A 23,813-nucleotide genomic window follows, 5' to 3' on the forward strand; every position below is an offset into this window, starting at 1 on the left:
GGAAATTGTTAGCTGTTTGTTGGGTGAAAATGAGAAGCTAGTGCAACTTGGGTGGGGGAGGGATATATATATATATCGAGAGAGAGAGATGGAGAGAGAAAGATCGAGAGAGAGAGAGATCGAGAGCGGTTTGGGTGGGGAGGGATGAGTTAAGATATCTATACTAAGTTGGATTACATGTAATGAGAAACTCTTCCACATAGAGGCTTCACGCAGTAGAGATGGTGAGTTTTACTGAATTATGATAGGATTCATAAAAGAGAAAATGTTAATTCCTTGCAAGTTTACATGTTATGTTTAATTGGGATAGGGATATGCTGGAAATATTTAAAATTTTGTTCTTATAATTTACACGCAATTGGGCGTGTAAAAATACTAGTGACCAAGCAGCAAAAGAACAGGATTATCATGAGGGAAAGAAAATCTAAGCACACCAAGGGCTGATGAACCTGATTGCTTGCAAACTGATGTTCTAGAAAAAATGGCTGCTGAGATGATTGCAAGCATTGGTTATGACCTTGAATTTCCCCTGACGTTATTACTATTCATATTATCACTATTCATGATCGCTCAGCCTAATATTTATTAGAAAAGCCAAGGCCTGCACTCTTGAGATTAGAAGGTAATGAATGTCATTGAGGAAATGACTGAGCACTTAGATTATATGCAATTAGGCAGTCAACATGGGTTTGTGAAAGGGAAATAGCTTTATTTATTCTTTTGAGGCTGCAAATAGGAAGCTAGATAAAAAAGGTTCCACGGGTTGTCGTAATTGGAATTTGAAAGAATTTCATGATAAAGTACATAAGATTACAGTAAAAGATTTACGAGAACGTTGCCAGGACTCTGAGTTTTGGGGAGAAGTTGAGTTGGCTGGGACTTTCTTGGAGCGCAGGAGGATGAAGGGTGATTTTATAGAGGTGTATAAAATCATGAACTGGGCCTGTACTCGCTGGAGTTTAGAAGAATGACGGGGACCTTATTGAAATACAGAATAGTAAAAGGCGTAGATAGAGTGGATGTGGAGAGGATGTTTCCACTAGTGGGAGAGTCTAAGACTAGAGATCATAGCCTCAAAATTAAAGGAAGTTCTTTTAGGAAGGAGATAAGAAATGTCTTTAGACGGTGGTAAATCTATGGAATTCTTTGCCGCAAGGCTGTGGCGGCCTAGTCAGTGGATATTTTTAAGGCAGAGATAGATTCTTGATTAGTGCAGATGTTAGAGGTTATGGGGAGAAGGCAGAAGAATGGGGATAGGAGGGAGAGAAAAATCAGGCATAATTGAATGGTGGAGTAGACTTGATGGGCCAAATGGCCTAATTGTACTGCTATCACTGATGAGAGGAATAGATCGGGTCGCACAAAATCTCTTGACCAGAGTAGGTGAATCGAGGACCAGAGAACATAAGCTTAAGGTAGAGGGGGAAAGATTTAATAGGAATCTTAGGGGATAACTTTTTAACACAAAGGGTGGTTAGTGTATGGAACAAGCTGTCAGAGGAGGTAGTTGAGGCTGGGACTATCCCAACGTTTAAGAAGCAGTCAAAGGTATGTGAATAGGACAGGTTTGGAGAGATCTGGAACAATTGCAGGCAGGTGGGACATATTGGTTGGGGTGGGCAATTTGGGCCGAAGAGCCTGTTTCCACGCTGTATCACTCCATGACTAAAGGGCTTGTGGAGTTGAGTAATATTAGCAGAGATTAGAATTAAATCAATCGGGTCATTTTCCATTTGCCAAGTAGTCACGAGTTCCAGGATTGATGCTATCGGCGTGAGCTTTTTACAGTTACGTTCTTAAAGAGACTACACACATAATAAATAGCTGATAAGAAGAAGCAAAGGTAAGTTGAGGACGAAGAATGTTCAAATATGTACAGGTTGCTATTTAGCAAATATCTGGCAGCTTGTTCCATATACGCAACATCAGTCTGAAGAAGGGTTTTTGCCCGAAACGTCGCCTATTTCCTTCGCTCCATAGATGCTGCTGCACCCGCTGAGTTTCCCCAGCAATTTTGTGTACCTTCGATCTTCCAGCATCTGCAGTTCCTTTTTGAACATCCTGTGTGGATATCTTCGCCGCCATAGCTATGGCATTCCTTCTTTTCGTCCTCATGATTTCCCCAAGTATTATCCTGCATTCCCCATATTCCTCCAGGGATTCACTTGATCCCAACTTCCTGTAGCCTACTCGTGTCTCATTTCGTCTAAGCAGAACCTCAACATCTTGAGTCATCAGGGTTCCTTACCCTTGCCCTATGACTTGCTATCTCACTTCTAAAAGCACCCCTACCCCACGACTTGCCATACGTCCGTTGCCTGCAAACGACCCTTCAAAATTCGCCGTGCTCCAATTTAGAAATTGTCAGATGCATTGCGAAATGGCATCAACCTCCCAGCAAATGAAAAGTCCTGATCCGAAATCTCGACTGTCTATTTTCCCCACGGATGCCGTCTGACCGCTGAGTTCCTCCAGCATTTTGTGTTTTGCCAAATACTTAAATGTCATTGGTTTTCATGGACCTGTGCTTAAGGTTTGCTAAATGATTTCCACCCTTGTAGCAAATAAAACCTTTAAGGGACAAATTGAAAGTGTACATGAAAGATTTGTTTTGTTCGAGATTCCAGCGTCTGTGTCTCCAATGAAGTCGTACAAGGAACGAGTGATGTTTCGGGTCGAGACCCTTCTTCAGACTTCAGTCCCGCTGAGTTACTCCAGCATTTTGTGTCTATCTTCGGTGCAAACCAGCATCTGCAGTTCCTTCCCACGCCTACAACAAGGGCTGGCTATCATGTACTGACCCCTCCCAGTTCATCCTTGTTTGAGAAAAATCGCCTGCATTTATGGCTAATGTATCTCATTATGTGAGATGGACACAAAATGCTGGAATAACTCAGCGGGACAGGCAGCATCTCTGGTGAGAAGGAATGCCTACTCATTATGTTAGACTGCGCATTTTGCACCAATTCAAGAAAATTAAGCAACAACAAAAAAATCAGTATTAAATGAGTACAGACTGCGTCATACCTGCAGAGGATGAAACAAGGCAACACTCGGTTCAGGGCGCTGAGTCCTCAGGATGCGGGTACAATGGTAAATGTGAAGGTTGGCAACAACGTAATGTCATTGGGAACTAAAGTTAAGTAGACATGCATGAATGTATACTGTATAAGTAGAATAAATACTGAATGCCTACGCCACAGTTAACCCGCACTGCGAAAATAGACACAAAATGCTGGAGTAACTCAGCGGGACAGGCAGCAGCATCTCTGGAGAGAAGCAATGGGTGAGATTCGGGTCGAGACCCTTCTTCAGAGGAGAGGGTGTCTAGAGAAATGGAAGGAAGGATAAGGTGGGAAAACGAAGCAGACAATGAGGAAATGTGGAATGGGTAATTGTTAGCTGAGGGGAAGGTGAGAAGGAGGCATAGATAGAAGGGTATCGACCCGAGACGTTGCCCATTGCTTCTCTCCACAGACGCCGCCTGAGTTACTGCAGCATTTTGACTGCAGCATCTTCGGTGCAAACCAGCATCTGCAGTTCCTTCCTACACATGCATTTGGTAACATTAACGCTGCCTCGGCGCGGCTGGTCCGGCGATGCACAGCAAAGATTATAGAGGAGTATCTTTGATGCACAGTCAGTGACAAGCGGTCGGCTCCGTTTGGCGGCGACACCGGGCGGAAGTGTCTGGGGGAAGGGAGGTGGCGGTGTGACGCGGGGTGGCTGGGCTGGGCTGGGCCAGCAGGCGGGATGGTGCAGACACGGAGCAGCCGGCGGGCCCTGGCGGCCGAGGTAGGAGAGGTGAGGAGAGGCCTGGGCCCCGGGGCCTGGCGCCGCTTCCCCGGGCGGGCGGGCAGTGCGGGACGGGGCAGGGCCGGTGCGGGGCGGCCACGCGTGGCCCTGACCAAAGATACTAGATCTCTGGCCCTGACTGAGGGCGATGCGATAGAACTTTCCTCATCCCACGAGGGACATTATCAGCTAACAGTCATATTATAAAAAACACATGAAACATGAAATTAAAGTGACGAGTGGAAAGGATTGGGGATAGAAACATAGAAAATAGGTGCAGGAGTAGGCCATTCGGCCCTTCGAGCCTGCACCGCCATTCAATATGATCATGGCTGATCATCCAACTCAGGATCCTGTACCTGCCTTCTCTCCCTGATCCCTTTAGCCACAAGGGCCACATCTAACTCCCTCTTAAATATAGCCAATGAACTGGCCTCAACTACCTTCTGCGGGAGAGAATTCCAGAGATTCACCACTCTCTGTGTGAAAAAGGTTTTCCTCATCTCGGTCCTAAAAGATTTCCCCTTATCCTTAAATTGTGACCCCTTGTTCTGGACTTCCCCAGGGATGTGCAAAGATTGGAGGAGGAGTCAGTCTGTACAATTATGCAATTGTAGGTTAATTGGCTTGATAAATGTAAAAAACAATGCCCAGTATAAAATTGTCCAACTTTCAGTATAGTGGACTCTTCGGAAGGTGCAAGTCTCAGTCAATAGGTGCAGGAGTAGGCCATTTGGCCCTTCGAGCCAGCATCATCATTCAATGTGATCATGGCTGATCATCCACAATCAGTACCCCGTTCCTGCCTTCTCCCCATATCCCCTGACTTCGCTATTTTTAAGAGCCCTATCTAGCTCTCTCTTGAAAGCATCCAGAGAACCTGCCTCCACCGCCCTCTGAGGCAGGGAATTCCACCCCACCAAAGATCCTATAGCGAGCTATAGGATCTTTGCACCCCACCACACCACAGAAGGGAGAGGAGTTGTACAGTTTGATAGCCACAGGGATGAAGGATCTCCTGTGGGTGTTCTGTGCTGCATTTTGGTGGAACCAGTCTGTTGCTGAAGGTACTCCTCAGATTGACCAGTGTGTCATGGAGGGGGTGAGCTGTATTGTCCAGGATGCTCTGCAGTTTGAGGGGCATCTTCCCCCCCAAGACCACCTCGCATGAATCCAACTCTGCCCCCAGTACTGGAGCCAGCCTTCCTGATGAATTTGTTGATCTTATTGGCATCCGTAGCCTCCTAGTGCCAGAGGCGGTGGGCGGTCAGGCCGGTGAGTGGAGGCCACGTCCGGCACCAACCGTGTGCCCAGCACTTTAGTTTAGTTCATTGTCAGTGGGTGGTATTGTAGATAGCAAAAATGGGTGTCAAAAATTGCAGCAGTTTCTTGCTCGGTTGGGCAGATGGGCTGAGGAATAGTTGATTGAATTTAACACAGAGAAATGTGAGGTGTTGCAGTTTGGGAAGTCCAACACGGGCAGAACCTACACAGTGAACGGTAAGGCACTTGGTAATGTTGTGGACCTGCGTGATCTAGGAGTGCGGGTACATAGTTTGTTGAAAGTGGCATCACAAGTAGATAGGGTGGTCTAAAGGGGTTTGGCACATTGGCCTTCATCAGTTAGAGCATTGAGTATAAAGTTGGGAGCTCATGTGCAGTTATATAAGAAGTATGGCAGGCCTCATTTAGAGTATTGTGTTCAGTTTTGCGCACTTTGTAATAGGAAAGATGTTGTCAAGCTGGAAAGGGTGCAGAGAAGATTTACGAGGATGTTGCCAGGACTCGTGGGCCTGAGCTATAGGGAGAGGTTGAACAGGGTAGGACTCTATATTCCTTGGAGCGCAGGAGGATGAGGGGTGATCTTATTAGAGGTGTACAAAATTATGAGAGGAATAGATCAGGTAGACGCACAGAGTCGCTTGCCTAGAGTAGGGATATCGAGAACCAAAGGACATAGGTTTAAGGTGAGGAGGGAAAGGTTTAATTGGAACCTGAGGGGTAACTTTTTCACATCCTTTCTTCAATTAAGAAATCAAAACTCTGCACAGTAGTCTGGAAGCAGTTGCACCAAAGCCCTGTATATTTATATACAATATCCTTATTCAATGTACTCCAATCGTATTGGAATGAAGGCCAACATGCTGTTTAACTTGCTAATCAATTATTCACATCTATGTTAGTTTTCAGAGACTTGTATAGAAAGACAGAGTTTTCATTGAACATTCAAATATCCCAGATCCTTTCATTTAAACAAAATACTGTTTTTGTTTTATGCACCAAATGAGATAACTTCATATCTGCGTACATTATATTGCATTTGGCATCATCTTACCTTTTCACTCCGCTTATAGATATCCCCTGTATCACGGTACGTGACAATAATGTACCAATATCCATGAAGCCCCTTTGCATCTTCCTCCCCATTCACCAGCCCACCTAGTTTTTTTATTGTCAGCAAATATGGAAATTTGGAATGGAGTGGAAGACTTTATTGTCACATGTGACAAGGCACAGTGAAATTATTTGCTTGCATGCCCAATGTATACAAGTAGAAACATAGAAAATAGGTGCGGGAGTAGGCCATTCGGCCCTTCGAGCCGGCACCGCCATTCAATATGAATAAGTAGTCGCCATTAACAACGGCACTGACAGAGTTACAAAGTACCCCCGCCGGCTCTTCCTTTGGTTCTCCCCCGCTCCGGGTCCTCCATTGTTCTCCCCCTCCCTCACAGCGGTCCCCCTGCGGCAGTTCCCCCTTTGTTCTCCCCCCACCCCACCCCACGGTGATTCACCCATGCCCTCATCGACCACGGGTCGACCTGCGGAGCCTCACTGCCACTGCGAGGCTTCATAGGCCACGAGGCCCCACCGTTGAGGCCCCACTGCCACATCCAGCACCGCCACCACAGCCGAGGTTCTACCGCTGCAGCTGTCGAGGCTCCATTGGCCCTGGCAGGCTTCACCTCCCGGCTTCTCCACGGCCTTCCGGGAGGCGTCTGCCACCACGGCCTCCTGGGAGTCCTGTGGGGACGAGTTGGGCCTACTGGATGGGTTCCAGTCTGTCCGCATCACGTCAGATTTGGCATTTGTCATTTGATACCTTGAGCCAAATCGTTGATGTAGATTGTTAATAGCTGGGGCCTAAACACCAATCCATGCATACTGAGAATGATCTGATTCTTTGTTTTCTGCATCAGTTCCCAGTTAGTATATTTCCCACCCTCACCTCCCCCCATCCCCATCACCCTCCAATGTTGTGCTCTAACCCAGTTGACAAACCTCTTGTTTTAGGGCTTTATCCAGATACTCCAAAAGCACTGGTTCCTCCTTATTAATACTAGAAGTCATCTCCTCAAAGAAGTCCAATAGATTAGTCAAATAACATTTTCCTTTCAGAAATCCTTGCTGATTTTGCTCAGTCATATTATTTATTTTCACAGTATTCTATTAAAGTATCCTTCATCATGGGCTGTAGCTGACAATAGGCAAATAGTTCAGTAGTTTATATTTTTCTTACTCCCTTATTTGTTATCTGGGTAGGATATATTGCCAGACAAAAGCTTGCTAATTACAGAGATCGGTGGTTTAATGTTCTGTTAGTTCTGAAGGGAGCAACCTATTATTAGTTTATAAATTTTCTAAACAAATAAAGATCGTTATTTTACCTGGCTCTCTCAAAGTAAAAGTAACAGTTTCAGTCCGAAAGAGCTGGCTGTGCAAGCTGCAGCAAAAAAAGCACCAAAAATTGTGTTACTTGTGAGATACAAAAAATGTTAATGTTGACAATAAATTCAAGAAAAAGGAGTGAAGTTTGATATTTTAAAGCCTACCCAGAATTATTCATGTTCCATCTCGAGTGAAAAATCAAAAATGAATCCATGTCTTTTTTTTAAGGAGGCCGAACCGAGAACAAGATCGCCCGTCAGTCAAAGGAGGACTAGAAGTAGCAGGCTTGAAGCTAACGCAATAAGCCCGACTGAATCTCAACGCAGGGATAAGGAGGGGGATAAAGAGAAGCATCTTGTTCAGGCTGAATCGCAGCCCAGTATTGTGCAGCCAGCAACACCCCCATTAAAGTGTTCAGAGAACATTGTTATACAACTCTCCCAGGCGGAGCCCGAAAAGAAAAATTTAACCGAATTAGAAACGTATACAATTTGTATTGAAAATGATGAGAAACAAATTGTGCAGACTGAATCGCAGCCCAGCCCAGTCCAGTCAGAGGTACTCGGTGATCAATTGGAATTGGCTGACTCAAAGTGCTCTGACGTAGAAAATAATGCAGACATTGAAAAGGAAAAGTTGACTGAAGCTCAAAAGGCAAATAATCACGATAATAAAGGAGGCGATTTAGAGAGCAAGACCCAAAGTGGGACTCCAGCTGTTATAGATTTACTGCTTAGCAGTGATGAAGACAAAGATACTCTGAGTGATGGCAGTAGTGATGTGGTGCTGGTGGAATCCAGCGAGAATGTTATACCTGGAGCCTCCACTACTCCCCCTGTAACAACGGCCAGTCCTGCAGCAAATGACACCAACATGTTTGTCATTGACACACAACCTGGACTAGATCAAGATAGAAAATTTTACTTGGACTCAAGTGAGGAAAGTGGAGCAGAATCTGGGGACGGAGACGAAAAATCGGACAAAGAGGAAGAAGATGATTTTATTGATGAAGATGAAAATGAGAATGATGAAGATGACATTTTGAAAACCAAATCTAAACTGTAAGTATGGAATAGGTTTGAAAACATGCATTACACTTGTAAAGCAGCAAATTATATTGGCAAATAAAAATGCTGGAGAAACTCAGCGGGTGCGGCAGCATCTATGGAGCGAAGGAAATAGGCAACGTTATTGGCAGTTGTTAAATAGATTGCAGATTGGATTGTGTTCAAATCTACCTAATACCCCTACTTGCTATATTCTTTCCCAGTGCTCATAAGGTCATAAGTGATAGGAGTAGAATTAGGCCGTTCGGCCCATCAAGTCGTACTCTGCCATTCAATCATGGCAGATCTATCTCTCCCTCCTAACCATATCCTCCTGCTTTCTCCACAAACCTCTGACATCTGTACTAACTACTGCTGACGCAGTGTTGAGTCCATCAGCAGAACACAAGCATCTGTTCTCCATCTCATTTCTGGCATCCCCGTTGCAAAGTGTATTTGCGAAAGGCAGAGTGACGAGGGAGTGCTTTCTACAGAATCACCGACTTTTGTTGGCTAGAGTGACTCTTGGCCAACAAAAAAGCACTAAATGAGAATGCAATGGACACCTATCATTGCATGCTAATAAATCACAGCAGAAGATCTATTTTTAAGATGCATAGACAATAGAGTCCAGGAATATCATGGGGCTTATTTTTCTGATCTTGGCAGCCTGGAGGAGTTATTCAGCTAACAAGCAGAGTAATTCCAATCTAGGTAAATAACATTTGGACAACTATATGTGAAGTGAGCCACACTGCCTTTAAAGCAAATCTCTCTGTACCATGGTCATCGTCCCATATCCACACCTACATAACCCTTTGCACTACCGTACACAAAATCCTAACAAAATGTATCCCGTTTATACCAATGTTTCTTGTTAGCTGGTCTGTTTTGTTGGAATGACTTGGGACTTTGGAACAGCTGCATGGAATATAGCATGGAAACAGGCCCTTCAGCCCACCAAGTCCGCACCGACCAGCGATCACCCCAGTCCAAGCACAATTACCTAGATATAAGATAGATAGATATAATTTAGATAGATATAATTTATTGCCACACAACCAGGGTTGGTGGAAATTTGGGTTGTCAGCAGCAGTACAATAATAAAGAACACACAATAAACCTGTAACACAAACATCCACCACAGCATTCATCACTGTGGTGGAAGGCACAAATTTGGCCAGTCCTCCTCCATTTCCCCCCCGTGTACAGGACCAGAGTCCAGTCAGTCCAGGATCGGCTCTTCCTCACCGGAGACCGCGGCTTTAGATTGTTGTAGGCCGCAGGCCGGCGGTCGAGATTTAAAGTCCCCGCCGCGGCCAGAAGCACCGTAGACTGCAGGGCCGGCGGTCGAAGCTCCCCTCCAGGGGTGATGGTAAGTCCATGCCGCACCCGCGGTAGAAGTCGGCCGCGGGCCGGCAGTGATGGCTTCTTCTTCCCCCGGGTCCCCCACGAGGGATCCCGGCTGTAGACGCCGCACCAGCTGGAGCTCTGCAGACCGCGGCTTCAGGCTGCGACTTCAGGCTGCCGGCAGCCCCGGGGCAGCGAAACGGAGCGCTCCCCTCCAGCGAGGGCTCACCCGCTCCACATCGAGAGTCCACGCAGCGCCCGCTGCTGAAGCCCCGGGCACGTCTCCGGGAAAGGATTCTAATACACAATAGGGACAATTTACAATTTTAATGAAGCCTATTAACCTACAAACCTGTATGTCTTTGGAGTGTGAGAGGAAACCGGAGCACCCAAAGGAAGCCCATGGGTTCACAAATGGAACGTATAAACTTCATACAGACAGCACTCGTGGTCAGGATTGAACCTGGGTCTCTGGCGCTGAAAGACCGCAACTCTACCGCTGCCCTCCGTCTGTGCCATGTTTTATCGTACTTTGAAGGAATATCATTAAAAATAATTTTCAATCTTTACACTTGGGTATTGAAAGTAAAATTCAAACAATAAATATCCATTCAGCCGAAACCTAGAATAGATCTGTTCATCTGAACAAAATAATATTTGGTTCAAACTAAAATAACGATTCTGTTTAATTTCTGGCCAAATAAGCCAGCTGACATCGGCTACATAAGAACAGCAGCAGTACTACATTTGGCATTTATTTCACCAGTTAACATTACTGTTTCACAGTGGGCTTGCAAGTATTGATCAGGGATCACATTTCCCATTCTTGTTCACACCAGCAAGTGCCTAACACATTCAGTGCTGTTGGAAAGACTCATGATATTCATTCAATGCAGGCAGAGCATTGATGAGCGGGGACAAATTAATGCTCACTGCTTTTCAGTTTAAGATGCAAACTAATAGAGGTTTACATACAAACTAACATAGCCTTCCAACATTAACACATGTCTTAAAATCTGGTTCCCATTTTGAATGTTTAAAGTTCACATTTAAGTTGTGTTGAGGCACTTTGGCCATGTTTATTAATGGAACCTTGTTTATATGTTGCAGCATAAACTCCTCAAGCAGTATTGATACAGGGCTAAATCTCAAGGAACTGGGTGGCCTTTACATAACTTTTGATGCGGACAAACAGGGTGCCAATTCAAAAGCAGTACAAACAATTAAGGATCAAAAAAAAGAAGATGAGGTGAGTTGCATTTGCTACATTTTGACTTTTTGACCCGCATTCAAGTTCAGTGAAAAGCACTGCAGGTATTGGAAATGTAAAATAAAAACAGGCAGATGGCATCTGCGGAGAGAGGAAATAATAATAATAATAATAAATTTTATTTATGGGCACCTTTCAAGAGTCTCAAGGAATCCTTACAAAAATTTAGCAGGTAGAGGAAAAACATGTAAGGGGAATGAAATAAATAGTAGAGACATGATTAGTACACAAAGTAAAGACAGAATACAATTCAACACACAATATGAGGCAATTAATGCACAGATGAAAAGGGAACTCAAATTGGGAAAGCTAGCAGTCAGTGTGTGAAGCAGGGGGCAGAGAATGGTAGCACTCTGACCCAAAATGTAGGGGAGAGAGAAGAAAAAGAAAATAATCAGAGAATAAGAGAGGGTGGGTTTCTTAAATGTGTATATTTTAATGCTAGGAGCATTGTAAGAAAAGTGGATGAACTTAGAGCCTGGATTGACACCTGGAAGTATGATGTTGTGGCGATCAGTGAAACATGGTTGCAGGAGGGCTGTGATTGGAAACTAAATATTCCAGGATTTCGTTGCTTCAGGTGTGATAGAATTGGAGGGGCAAGAGGTGGAGGTGTTGCATTGCTTATCAGGGAAGATATTACAGCAGTGCTTTGGCAGGATAGATTAGAGGGCTCGTCTAGGGAGGCTATTTGGGTGGAACTGAGAAATGGGAAAGGGGTAGCAACACTTATAGGGGTGTATTATAGACCGCCAAATGTGGAGCGAGAATTGGAAGAGCAAATATGTAAGGAGATTGCAGATATTAGTAGTAAGCACAAGGTAGTGATTGTGGGAGATTTCAATTTTCCACACATAGACTGGGAAACACATTCTGTAAATGGGCTGGATGGGTTGGAGTTTGTAAAATGTGTGCAGGATAGTTTTTTGCAACAATACATAGAAGTACCTACTAGAGAAGGGGCGGTACTGGACCTCCTGTTAGGAAATGAGATGGGTCAGGTGGCAGAGGTATGCGTTGGGGAACAGTTCGGGTCCAGTGATCACAATACCATTAGTTTCAATATAATTATGGAGAGGGACAAAACTGGACCTAGGGTTGAGATTTTTGATTGGAGAAAGGCTAACTTTGAGGAGATGCGAAAGGATTTAAAAGGAGTAAATTGGGACAGTTTGTTTTATGGGAAAGATGTGGAAGAGAAATGGAGTACATTTAAAGGTGAAATTTTAAGAGTACAGAATCTTTATGTCCCTGTTCGGTTGAAAGGAAATCGTAAAAATTGTAAAGAGCCATGGTTTTCAAGGGAAATTGGACACTTGGTTCGGAAAAAGAGGGAGATCTACAAGAGTTATAGGCAGCATGGAGTAAATGAGGTGCTTGAGGAGTATAAAGAATGTAAAAAGAATCTTAAGAAAGAAATTAGAAAAGCTAAAAGAAGATATGAGGTTGCTTTGGCAAGTAAGGTAAAAGTAAATCCGAAGGGTTTCTACCGCTATATTAATAGCAAAAGGATAACGAGGGATAAAATTGGTCCATTAGAGAGTCAGAGTGGCCAACTATCTGCAGAGCCAAAAGAGATGGGGGAGATATTGAACAGTTTCTTTTCTTCGGTATTCACGAAGGAGAAGGATATTGAATTATGTGAGGTAAGGGAAACAAGTAGAGTAGCTATGGAAACTAAGAGGATCAAAGAAGAGGAAGTACTGACACTTTTGAGAAATATAAAAGTGGATAAGTCTCCAGGTCCGGACAGGATATTCCCTAGGACATTGAGGGAAGTTAGTGTAGAAATAGCAGGGGCTATGGCAGAAATATTTCAAATGTCATTAGAAACGGGAATAGTGCCGGAGGATTGGCGTACTGCGCATGTTGTTCCATTGTTTAAAAAGGGGTCTAAGAGTAAACCTAGCAATTATAGACCTGTTAGTTTGACGTCAGTGGTGGGCAAATTAATGGAAAGAATACTTAGAGATAATATATATAAGCATCTGGATAAACAGGGTCTGATTAGGAACAGTCAACATGGATTTGTGCCTGGAAGGTCATGTTTAACTAATCTTCTTGAATTTTTTGAAGATGTTACTCGGGAAATTGATGAGGGTAAAGCAGTGGATGTTGTGTATATGGACTTCAGTAAGGCCTTTGACAAGGTTCCTCATGGAAGGTTGGTTAAGAAGGTTCAATGGTTGGGTATTAATGGTGGAGTAGCAAGATGGATTCAACAGTGGCTGAATGGGAGATGCCAGAGAGTAATGGTGGATGGTTGTTTGTCAGGTTGGAGGCCAGTGACGAGTGTGGTGCCACAGGGATCTGTGTTGGGTCCACTGTTGTTTGTCATGTACATCAATGATCTGGACGATGGTGTGGTAAATTGGATTAGTAAGTATGCAGATGATACTAAGATAGGTGGGGTTGCGGGTAATGAAGTAGAGTTTCAAAGTTTACAGAGAGATTTATGCCAGTTGGAAGAGTGGGCTGAGAGATGGCAGATGGAGTTTAATGCTGATAAGTGTGAGGTGCTACATCTTGGCAGGACAAATCAAAATAGGACGTACATGGTAAATGGTAGGGAATTGAAGAATGTAGGTGAACAGAGGGATCTGGGAATAACTGTGCACAGTTCCCTGAAAGTGGAATCTCATGTAGATAGGGTGGTAAAGAAAGCTTTTGGTGTGCTGGCCTTTATAAATCAGAGCATTGAGTATAGAAGTTGGGATGTAATGTTAAAATTGTACAAGGCATTGGTGAGGCCAATTCTGGAGTATGGTGTACAATTTTGGTCGCCTAATTATAGGAAGGATGTCAACAAAATAGAGAGAGTACAGAGGAGATTTACAAGAATGTTGCCTGGGTTTCAGCAACTAAGTTACAGAGAAAGGTTGAACAAGTTAGGGCTTTATTCTTTGGAGCGCAGAAGGTTAAGGGGGGACTTGATAGAGGTTTTTAAAATGATGAGAGGGATAGACAGAGTTGACGTGGAAAAGCTTTTCCCACTGAGAGTAGGGAAGATTCAAACAAGGGGACATGACTTGAGAATTAAGGGACTGAAGTTTAGGGGTAACATGAGGGGGAACTTCTTTACTCAGAGAGGTAGCTGTGTGGAATGAGCTTCCAGTGAAGGTGGTGTAGGCAGGTTCGTTTTTATCATTTAAAAATAAATTGGATAGTTATATGGATGGGAAAGGAATGGAGGGTTATGGTCTGAGCGCAGGTATATGGGACTAGGGGAGATTATGTGTTCGGCACGGACTAGAGGGGTCGAGATGGCCTGTTTCCGTGCTGTAATTGTTATATGGTTATATGTTATATGGTTATATGGAAGGGGACGTGGGGCTAAGGATAGGCAGAGGTGAAGAGATGGGTCTTGAGGCGGGACTGGAAGATGGTGAGGGACACGGAATTGCGGATCAGTTGGGGGAGGGAGTTCCAGAGCCTGGGAGCTGCCCTGGAGAAGGCTCTGTCCCCAAAACTGCGGAGGTTGGACTTGTGGATGGAGAGGAGACTGGCTGATGTGGATCTGAGGGACCGTGAGGGTTGGTAGGGGGAGAGGAGGTCAGTGAGATATGGGGGGGCCAGATGGTGGAGGGCTTTGTAGGTGAGGATCAGGATTTTGTAGGGATCCGGTGGGAGATGGGAAGCCAGTGGAGTTGTTTGAGGACTGGAGTGATGTGATGCCAGGATTTGGTGTGGGTGATGAGTCGGGCGGCTGCGTTCTGGACCAGTTGGAGTCGGTTGATGTAGGTGGAGCTGATGCCAAGGAGAAGTGAGTTGCAATAGTCCAGTCGGGAGGAGATGAAGGCATGGATGAGTCTTTCAGCAGCGGGAGGTGTGAGAGAGGGTCTGAGTTTGGCGATGTTGCGGAGATGAAAGAAGGAGGTTTTAATGACATGGCGGATGTGAGGCTCAAGGGAGAGGGTGGAATCAAAGATCACGCCAAGGTTGCGGGCCTTGGGAGATGGGAAGACAGTGGTGCCGTCGATGATGAGAAATGTTCAGATTGATAATCTTGCAATATAAGTGCTTTCATTTGAAGAGATGAGGGAGGATGAAGAGAACAAAGAGAATGGCTGTGTAGAGTTTAGGCCATAGAGACTGATATGAATGCAAACTGACAGGGGAAATGGAGATCTTTATGTTGACAGCAGGTTATGCAGCATTCTACAGAGATAGGAATTCAACAATTAACGATAACTAGTTTACCCAAGTTGTCACCTGATCTGATAAAGATTATCAATGTGTCACATTGGTTCAATTGTTCTGCCTTTACAGATGCTGCCTGACCAAGTGGCTTTTTCGAGAATTCTCTTTAATTTCAGATTTCCAGCCACTGCAATACTTTGCAGTTCTGGCACTGTGCATCTTTTTGTCTCTCCTGCCCTTGTTCATCTCCATTGTGATCATCTGCAAGCCTTCGCCAACCTTTCCTGGGTGGCACCAACACCTAAGGAACACTTTTTCTCTTGGTCTCCACCTTATCATAGATATTTTGTTTGTATTTCCCCTTTCTCTGCAACTGAAAACATACTTGTTTTCTAACTTAACTGGAATCATATGAAGAGTCAATAACCTGAAATGTTACCTGGGTTTCATATTTCTCATATATTGCCTGGCCTGTGGGGTAATTCCAGCACTCTTTTCTTTTTCCGTCTTTCAGGTTTTCCTGCCAACCCACGATTGGCGATACATTATCTCTATGTTGGGCATGTGATTATTTACTTCTGCCGTGTCAGACTTTAAACTGGAGCCAACCTCTCAGAGAGAGTGTTCTAGATTCAAAGTCAATTCTATTTGTCACATGCACGCGAAGGTGCAGTGAAATGAATTTGCCAGCAGCGAAACACTTAAAAAGAACACACAATCCACAATAAAATTTAACACAAACATCCACCACAGCATTCTTCAACCGTGGTTCACCCGTGGTCGGGGCCATGAACCCTCCGTAGTCGCCGCTACGGACGGCCCGATGTACAGGCACTCTCGTCGGGATGATTGAAACTCCGACGTCGGGAAGGTCGAACACGCTCCGCGGCTTGGAGGTCCCGAATCGGCACTTTCAACTACACAACAAATAATTTCCTCAGAACCCCTAAACCGCATGCCTTCTGCTTTCAGATACCTCTGCTTTGAGGAAATGTGCTGTATTATCTGCTCTATTGCTCGTATACCTCAATCAGGTCCCCCTTTAAACTCCTCTTTTCCAAGTAAATCAAATCTCTCATCCGAACTGAAACGCTCCATTCCAGGCAACGTGCTAGTGATTCTCCTCTATACTCTCCAGTGCAATCATGTCCTGCCCACAGTTGTGGCATCTTGAACTGCACGCGTTACTCCAGCTGCCACCTAACCAATGGTTTAGTTGTACCTGTGTAAAATTCCTTAACTCCAGCCTTCTGTCTGCTTCCTGTTTCCCCAGACTTGTTCACTTAAATCCTGGCAAAGGCTTCCTTCATAGATCTGATGTCATCAGAACCTCCACTGCCTCTCGAATTTGCATCAGGTGCCCTTGTGCTTGGTGACCCATGTTGGCTTCTGGTCAAGGCCTTGATTTCCTATTATTAAATATCGCTCGTGGTCTTGCCACTGTAATCTCATCCGACAACCTCTGGATCTTTCCAAGTTTAAACATTGCACTTGGCAGTCATACTTTCAGCTGCTCCTTATAATTTCCTCCTCCGGGCTTCTTTCCTTTTCTATCTTTCTGACACACTTTCTGAATCTTCTTCGGCCCTCCATTGACCAAACTTTTAGCATCCATTCTAAAAATGTTTTAATGTATTTTATTTGTTAAATGACAATAGACAATAGGTGCAGGAGTAGACCATTTGGCCCTTCGAGCCAGCACCGCCATTCAATGTGATCATGGCTGATCATCCTCAATCAGTATCCCGTTCCTGCCTTCTCCCCATATCCCCTGACTCCGCTATTTGTAAGAGCCCTATCTAGCTCTCTCTTGAAAGCATCCAGAGAACCTGCCTCCACTGCCCTCTGAGGCAGAGAATTCCACAGACTCACCACTCTCTGTGAGAAAAAGTGTTTCCTCGTCTCTGTTCCAAATGGCTTACTCCTTATTCTTAAACTGTGGCCCCTGGTTCTGGACTCCCCCAACATCGGGAACATGTTTCCTGCCTCTAGCGTGTCCAAGCCCTTAACAATCTTATATTGCCCTTCCAAATCTGAGGAAGGACATTATTGCCATAGAGGGAGTGCAGAGAAGGTTCACCAGACTGATTCCTGGGATGTCAGGACTTTCAAATGAAGAAAGACTGGATAGACTCGACATACTCGCTAGAATTTAGGAGATTGAGGGGGGATCTTATAGAAACTTACAAAATTCTTAAGGGGTTGGACAGGCTAGATGCAGGAAGATTGTTCCCGATGTTGGGGAAGTCCAGGACAAGGGGTCACAGCTTAAGGATAAGGGGGAAATCCTTTAAGACCGAGATGAGAAAAACATTTTTCACACAGAGAGTGGTGAATCTCTGGAACTCTCTGCCACAGAGGGTAGTTGAGGCCAGTTCATTGGCTATATTTAAGAGGGAGTTAGATGTGGCCCTTGTGGATAAAGGGATCAGGGGGTATGGAGAGAAGGCAGGTATGGGATACTGAGTTGGATGATCAGCCATGATCATATTGAATGGCGGTGCAGGCTCGAAGGGCCGAATGGCCTACTCGTGCACCTATTTTCTATGTATCTATGTATATGTTTCAATGACTTGACATGATTTGCTTTGTTAAGGATGCTAAATGATGCACCTTGTTGCAGTGTGGTATTTGTGTAAGTGATGGCAGTTCCTGCAAGAACATTTTTGTAATTTGTCCTTTCTGTTCTTTAGCTATTACGAAATAGCATCCTGACACCAGAATTTGAAAAACGATATTGTGTTCCGACCATAAACGTGTCTGAACGCCAAATGAAAAAGAAACGCAAAGTAAGTAGCGAGGCCAAAGATTCTGATCTCCATGTAGCTACTGCTTGGAAAACTCTGTCAGTTCAGAGAAATGCATTGAATTTCAAAATCAGTTTAAATCAATTAAAACACATTAGTTTGTTTGGATCATTGTGCTCTTTAATGGCATCCTATTGATTTTTTGGAATTCTTACATGTTTAGATAGAGCGTGCAAAGACTGCAGGGGACAGCTGGTACAACATGAAAGCTCCTGATTTAACAGACGAGTTGAAAAATGATCTGCGGGTCTTAAAAATGAGGGGTGCCATGGACCCCAAACGCTTCTACAAGAAGAATGACAGAGATGGTTTCCCTAAGTATTTCCAGGTATGGTCACGGTAAATGAGCAGTGCAGTATTAATATTTTAAAAAATTATTTCTATTGTTTGGGTCATACCATGTAACAGAGTTTATTGTACAGTGCACAGCATCCGTTAATGTCCCTGCAGCAGCCTCAGTATGCTGCTGGCAATAACATCTTGGAGCAAGCTAGTTAGCAGGTTACCAAGAGCTGACATCAATGTAATAGTCCATCTCGGTAGGTAGACAAGAATGCTGGATAAACTCAGCGGGTGAGGCAGCATCTATGGAGCGAAGGAATAGGTGACATTTCGGGTCGAGACCCTTTTTCAGACTGAGGAAGGGTCTCGACCCAAAACGTCACCTATTCCTTCGCTCTATAGATGCTGCCTCACCCGCTGAGTTTCTCCAACATTTTTGTCTACCTTCGATTTTTTCCAGCATCTGCAGTTCTTTCTTAAACAGTATATCTCTGTAAACTCCCCCAAGAAGACATACCGGGAACTCCATAACTGCATACAGTGTTTTAGAACTAATATTGATCTGATCTGCCGATTATCACCAATTAAGGCTTCTAAGATAGACGCAAAATGCTGGAGAAACTCAGTGGAACAGGCAGCATCACTAAATTGAAGGAATGGGTGACGTTTCGGGTCGAGACCCTTCTTCAGTCAGTCTGAAGAAGGGTCTCGACCCGAAATGTCACCCATTCCTTCTATCCAGAGATCCTGCCTATCCCGGTGGGTTACTCCAGCATTTTGAGCCTATTTTAAATTTAAACCAACATCTGCAGTTCCTTCCTACACATTTAAGGCTTCTACTTCTGTTGATGTAGAAGAGGGGGAACTGCAGGTAGTTTTCAAGAACTTATCTGCAATCCTCTGCCTTATCTAACTGGAACTGCAGGTTCATTTGAAGGCATGATGGACACTGAGTCTTCAGTTACCCACGAATACACAGGGTGCATGTTATATGCCAGAGACTAAAGCTGTCCCTCTACAGTTGAGGAACGAGTAACTTTGGAGAATTGGTACCCCTAAATGAAGTATACTATTAATATGTATTACTACTTTACAGTCTGGCTCAAATGTTTTTAGATTGTTAATTCACCCAAGGATATGTGCACCAGCAGTTTTTTTTGGAAAGATATCTCATGATTACTGCATTGTGTAACCACTTGCTCATAGGTTGGCGAAATTGTAGAAAATCCAGCAGATTTCTATCAATCTCGTGTGCCAAAGAAACAGCGGAAGCAGACAATGGTGGAGGAGCTTCTGGCCGATGCAGAATTCCGACGGTATGTCCTTTTATTTACATGGGAACAGGGAGAAACCATCTGGTCTCAGCAGCCATTTCTGCCCTTTGGCTAGATCCCATCTGACCTCTGTCTGCTCCATTTAATCTTCCTTTGATCCATTCTTTACAATTGTCACGGCTCACGATGACAAGATGATGCTCAGCACTTCTGAATTGCTCCCATCATTAAAGCCATATGTTCAGCTGCGCAGAAACAGGACCTGCAGCCCAACCTGACCAGGCTGATCATTAGGCCTGCCTCTGCTAGCCGCATTGGCCTGCATTTGACTCGTATCTCTCTAAACCATTCCTATTAATGAACCTGTTCAAATGTCTTTTAAATGTTGCTGTTGTACCTGCCTCAACCTCTTCCTCTGGCAGCTCGGTTCATACACCCACCACATGTTGTGAGGAAACTGTTGCTGCCCAGATCCCCTTTGAATCTTCCCCCTCTTGCCTTCGATCTATGGCCTCTAGTTTTAGACTCCCCTATGCTAGGAAAACGGTAACCATTTAGCTTATCCATGCCCCTGGTGATTTTATTTTCATTTCATTTTATTTATTTTATTTATTGTCATTCGATAAAACCATACTTCCACATGAATCATGAACAAAATTTGTACTCGGGTCTGAGCAGCGTAATAGTGCAGTAAGACATCAATAACGTGCAGTAAAGACATCAATAAATTCTAACATATAAAAAACTTCCACAATAAAATCTAAATAATAATGAGCCTATGAATAAATAGTAAAAAGTTAAAAAAGCAGCATGGTTAAAAGACAGCAGCATAATAATGACCATAGCATTGTAAAGATCTCCCCTCTGGCTCCTACTCTTCAGGGGGGAAAAGCCCTAACCTATTCAATCTCTCCTTATAACTCCATCCTTGCAGTCCCAGTAACATCATCCTGAACCTTCTCTGCACCTTTTCCAGCATAATGGCATCCTTCCTAGAGCAGGACGTCCATCAATACACACGGTACTCCAACCGTGACCTCACCAACGCCTTGTACAATCATAACATGACATCCCAACTCTCGTGTAGGAAGGAACTGCAGATGCTAGTTTAAACCGAAGATAGACACAAAATGCTGGAGTAACTTAGCGGGATAGGCAGGATCTCTGGATAGAAGGAATGGGCGACATTTCTGGTCATGACCCTTCTTCAGACTGACTGAAGAAGGGTCTCGACCTGAAACGTCACCCAATCCTTCTATCTAGAGATGCTGCCTGTTCCGCTGAGTTACTCCAGCATTTTGTGTCTATCTCAACTCTCGTGCTCAGTGGAGAGTGTTTCTCAATATCATACAGCACTAAATCCATTAATTGATTACATTTCAAAATTAGATTATACCATATTTTTTAAGTTCAAATGAATGTTAGTCCAGGCTTATCAAAAATCTCCTGAATTTAACTCCTCATGGCTGCGTCGTGCTCATGAATTTTTAAATACACCTTCGGTAGTCAGTGTGCATCTTTGCTGGGTTGCAGTGCTCAGAAGCAAAGACTTTATGATTTCCCTTCTGAATTCCTTGAGATAGAGGTAAACATTTTGTTTTATCCTTTCTGAAGTCCACTTGTATCTGTGCACTGACTTTTAGTAAATTGTGTACATTTACATCTGATTATATTCACTATTAAGAAACGATTTCAATTTATCTTTCTTGACTTGTAAATCAAAGTTCACTTTTTATTGTGTTGTCCACTCATAGTTTGCCTGTGTTCCTCTAACTACTTGCTCTCTATATACTGCACCTCACACCTTAGTGTCAACGGTACCCCAGTGTACACTTTTGGGAATAATGATAATTATACTTGAAGTAACATCCTTACTCCTTAGGATGTTATTTTAAAGTTACTCCTTAAAATAGCAGCCCAGTGTGTTATGAAAGTTGATGTTCAATTTTCAGGTCAAGAATAGTGAATAATTTTATCTAAATGTATGCTTGCTATTAAATGACATTTGAATGATTAATGAGTTCAGTGCTGTCTGACACTGAGAACCTTTACTCCTCTCAGTTTCCTTCTAACTAATTGCCGACCCACGTTACATAATTCAGTGCTCTTTATCTGCATTCTTTTTAGTGGAACCTTATCAGCTATCTGTCAAGGTTTGGATTATGTACACAACATCCAGAGGCGATTCATCAGATTAATGAGTTCCTAAAATTAAACTCCAGTTTTAAGAATGATTTTTCAATTTTTCAGGAATTAAGAATGCCATTATGCAGATTGAAACTTTTTTTAATAGTCCCCTTTCCTTTACTGAAGGTAATAATGTTTTGGGCATAATTTCAGGAAATATAACCCTTTGACACCTTGCACAAAGGGTTCAATTTTGTTTGTGTAGAAAGGAACTGCAGATGGTGGTTTATACTGGAGATAGATACAAAGTGCTGGAGTAACTCCAGTGGGTCAGGCAGCATCTCTGGAGAAAAAGGATGGGTGGCGTTTCGGGTCGGGACCCTTCTTCAGACGTTTCGACCCGAAACATCACCCACCCTTTTTCTCCGGAGATGCTGCTCCAGTATTTTGTGACTATCTCCCATTTCATTTGTACTGCCTTTTGAATGTGAGAGATGGCAAAGTAGTCAATGATTGAGCCTACAGGAGCCGCCCACATCTCTTTCTACTTCCCAGTCACTGCTCCCTCCATGATAGAGTGGAGAGTCAGGGCCCTTGGTCCTTTGTGCTTTTCAGGCACCACGTGTGAGAGAACCTGCATGAAGTTTTGATTTACTGTACTTATATTCACTTCGGTCACATGCGAGATTAGCTTTGACTTGTTTTTCTAAAGTAACACGAAGTTAAAAAGAAGAATTTTAACTTGTGGATTTGGGTTTCAAGACAATCATGAGTAACCCTTGCATAAACTGGGGGGGGGGGGATGTACAGTGCAGGGTAGAAACATAGAAAATAGGTGCAGGAGTAGGCCATTCAGCTCTTCAATCATAGCTGATCATCCAAAATCAGTACCCCATTCCCGCTTTCTCCCCATATCCCTTGCTTCCGTTAGTCCTAAGAGCTACTCTCTTGAAAACATCCAGTGAATTGGCCTCCACTGCCGTCTGTGGCAGAGAATTCCACAGATTCACAACTCTGTCACATCCTACCACAACCAGCGAGCAGTCCTGATCTACTATCTCCCTAAGTGGTGACCCTTGGACTATCCATGATTGGACTTTGCTGGCTTTGCCTTGCACTAGACGTTATTCCCTTATCATGTATCTATACACTGTAAATGGCTCGATTGTAATCATGTATTGTCTTTCCACTGACTGTATAGCACGCAACAAAAGCTTCTCACTGTACCTCGTTACACGTGACAGGAAACTAAACTGACAATAAACTAAACTGTTCACTGTTCTTTGTGCATTTTCTTTCCAGATACAACAAGAGAAAATACCAACAGATCATGATAGAAAAAGCAACGCTTTCTGCGGGCAAAAAGAATCGCAAGAAGAAGAAATTTAAAAAATAAAACCCAAAGTAAAACACGCCATATTTTTGATGTATTTTCATACCAGTGTACATTTTTTTTAAATTATAAAATGACAGAACTACCAGCTCTCCATTAATAAAGGCAAGTTATTGGCTACAAGTGGTTTTGGAAATAAAAACTTCGACGATGCTAAGATATGCATCATAAATGATTTTCCAGCCCCCAAGATATGAAGACGTTACATAAAAATAGATAACGAAATTCCACGGATTTATTTAGATTTTTAATCGCATTATATTGTTTCTTGTAGATGCAACTCGTCAGACAGATGTTGAGTGCACATTGCCAAGAACAAGAAGCTTTGCTGCATTTATAGATCAAAGTCCTGATCATTTTGTCTGATTGACTGGCAATTAAATTTTATGAACCAAAGAAGTTTTTTTGTAATTGCCCTGACTTGAAAATGATTTATAGCACTATATTCATCTGCTGACGTCTGTAAAAATGAAATCTGTTCTTGATGGAGCGGAAAGTGCTTTCTGATTCGTATGCAAGATCTTTTCCAGCACAACTAAAATGAAGAAAGTCTCTGTGGAGGAATAATGAGCCAGGTTGACTGGCCCCACATTTGCCAGCTTCGTACCTTGAATTTCTGTCCTCGGAGGGTTTTGTTTTACAAATCCTCACTGAACCCCC

The 23,813-nt window shown here is 43.6% G+C and overlaps 1 protein-coding gene across 2 annotated transcripts; it reads left to right on the forward strand.

Annotated features, from left to right (window-relative positions):
* Window positions 1-3,676: 3,676 nt before the first annotated feature.
* Window positions 3,677-23,643, forward strand: dnttip2 (deoxynucleotidyltransferase terminal interacting protein 2). Of its 2 annotated transcripts, XM_033028922.1 has the most exons (8): window positions 3,677-3,795; window positions 7,693-8,525; window positions 10,971-11,109; window positions 17,964-18,059; window positions 18,241-18,405; window positions 19,566-19,675; window positions 23,063-23,164; window positions 23,428-23,643. In XM_033028922.1, exons 1-7 carry the CDS (start codon window positions 3,754-3,756, stop codon window positions 23,154-23,156), a joined length of 1,479 nt encoding a protein of 492 aa, XP_032884813.1. In that variant the 5' UTR covers window positions 3,677-3,753; the 3' UTR covers window positions 23,157-23,164; window positions 23,428-23,643. The 2 variants fall into 2 exon arrangements, with proteins under 2 accessions (XP_032884813.1, XP_032884812.1); XM_033028921.1 differs by having other exon boundaries at window positions 23,063-23,639.
* The last annotated feature ends 170 nt before the right edge of the window (window positions 23,644-23,813 follow it).

This window comes from Amblyraja radiata, chromosome 10 (genome assembly GCF_010909765.2).
Source record: "Amblyraja radiata isolate CabotCenter1 chromosome 10, sAmbRad1.1.pri, whole genome shotgun sequence".
In the NCBI taxonomy this organism is placed as follows: Eukaryota; Metazoa; Chordata; class Chondrichthyes; order Rajiformes; family Rajidae; genus Amblyraja; species Amblyraja radiata.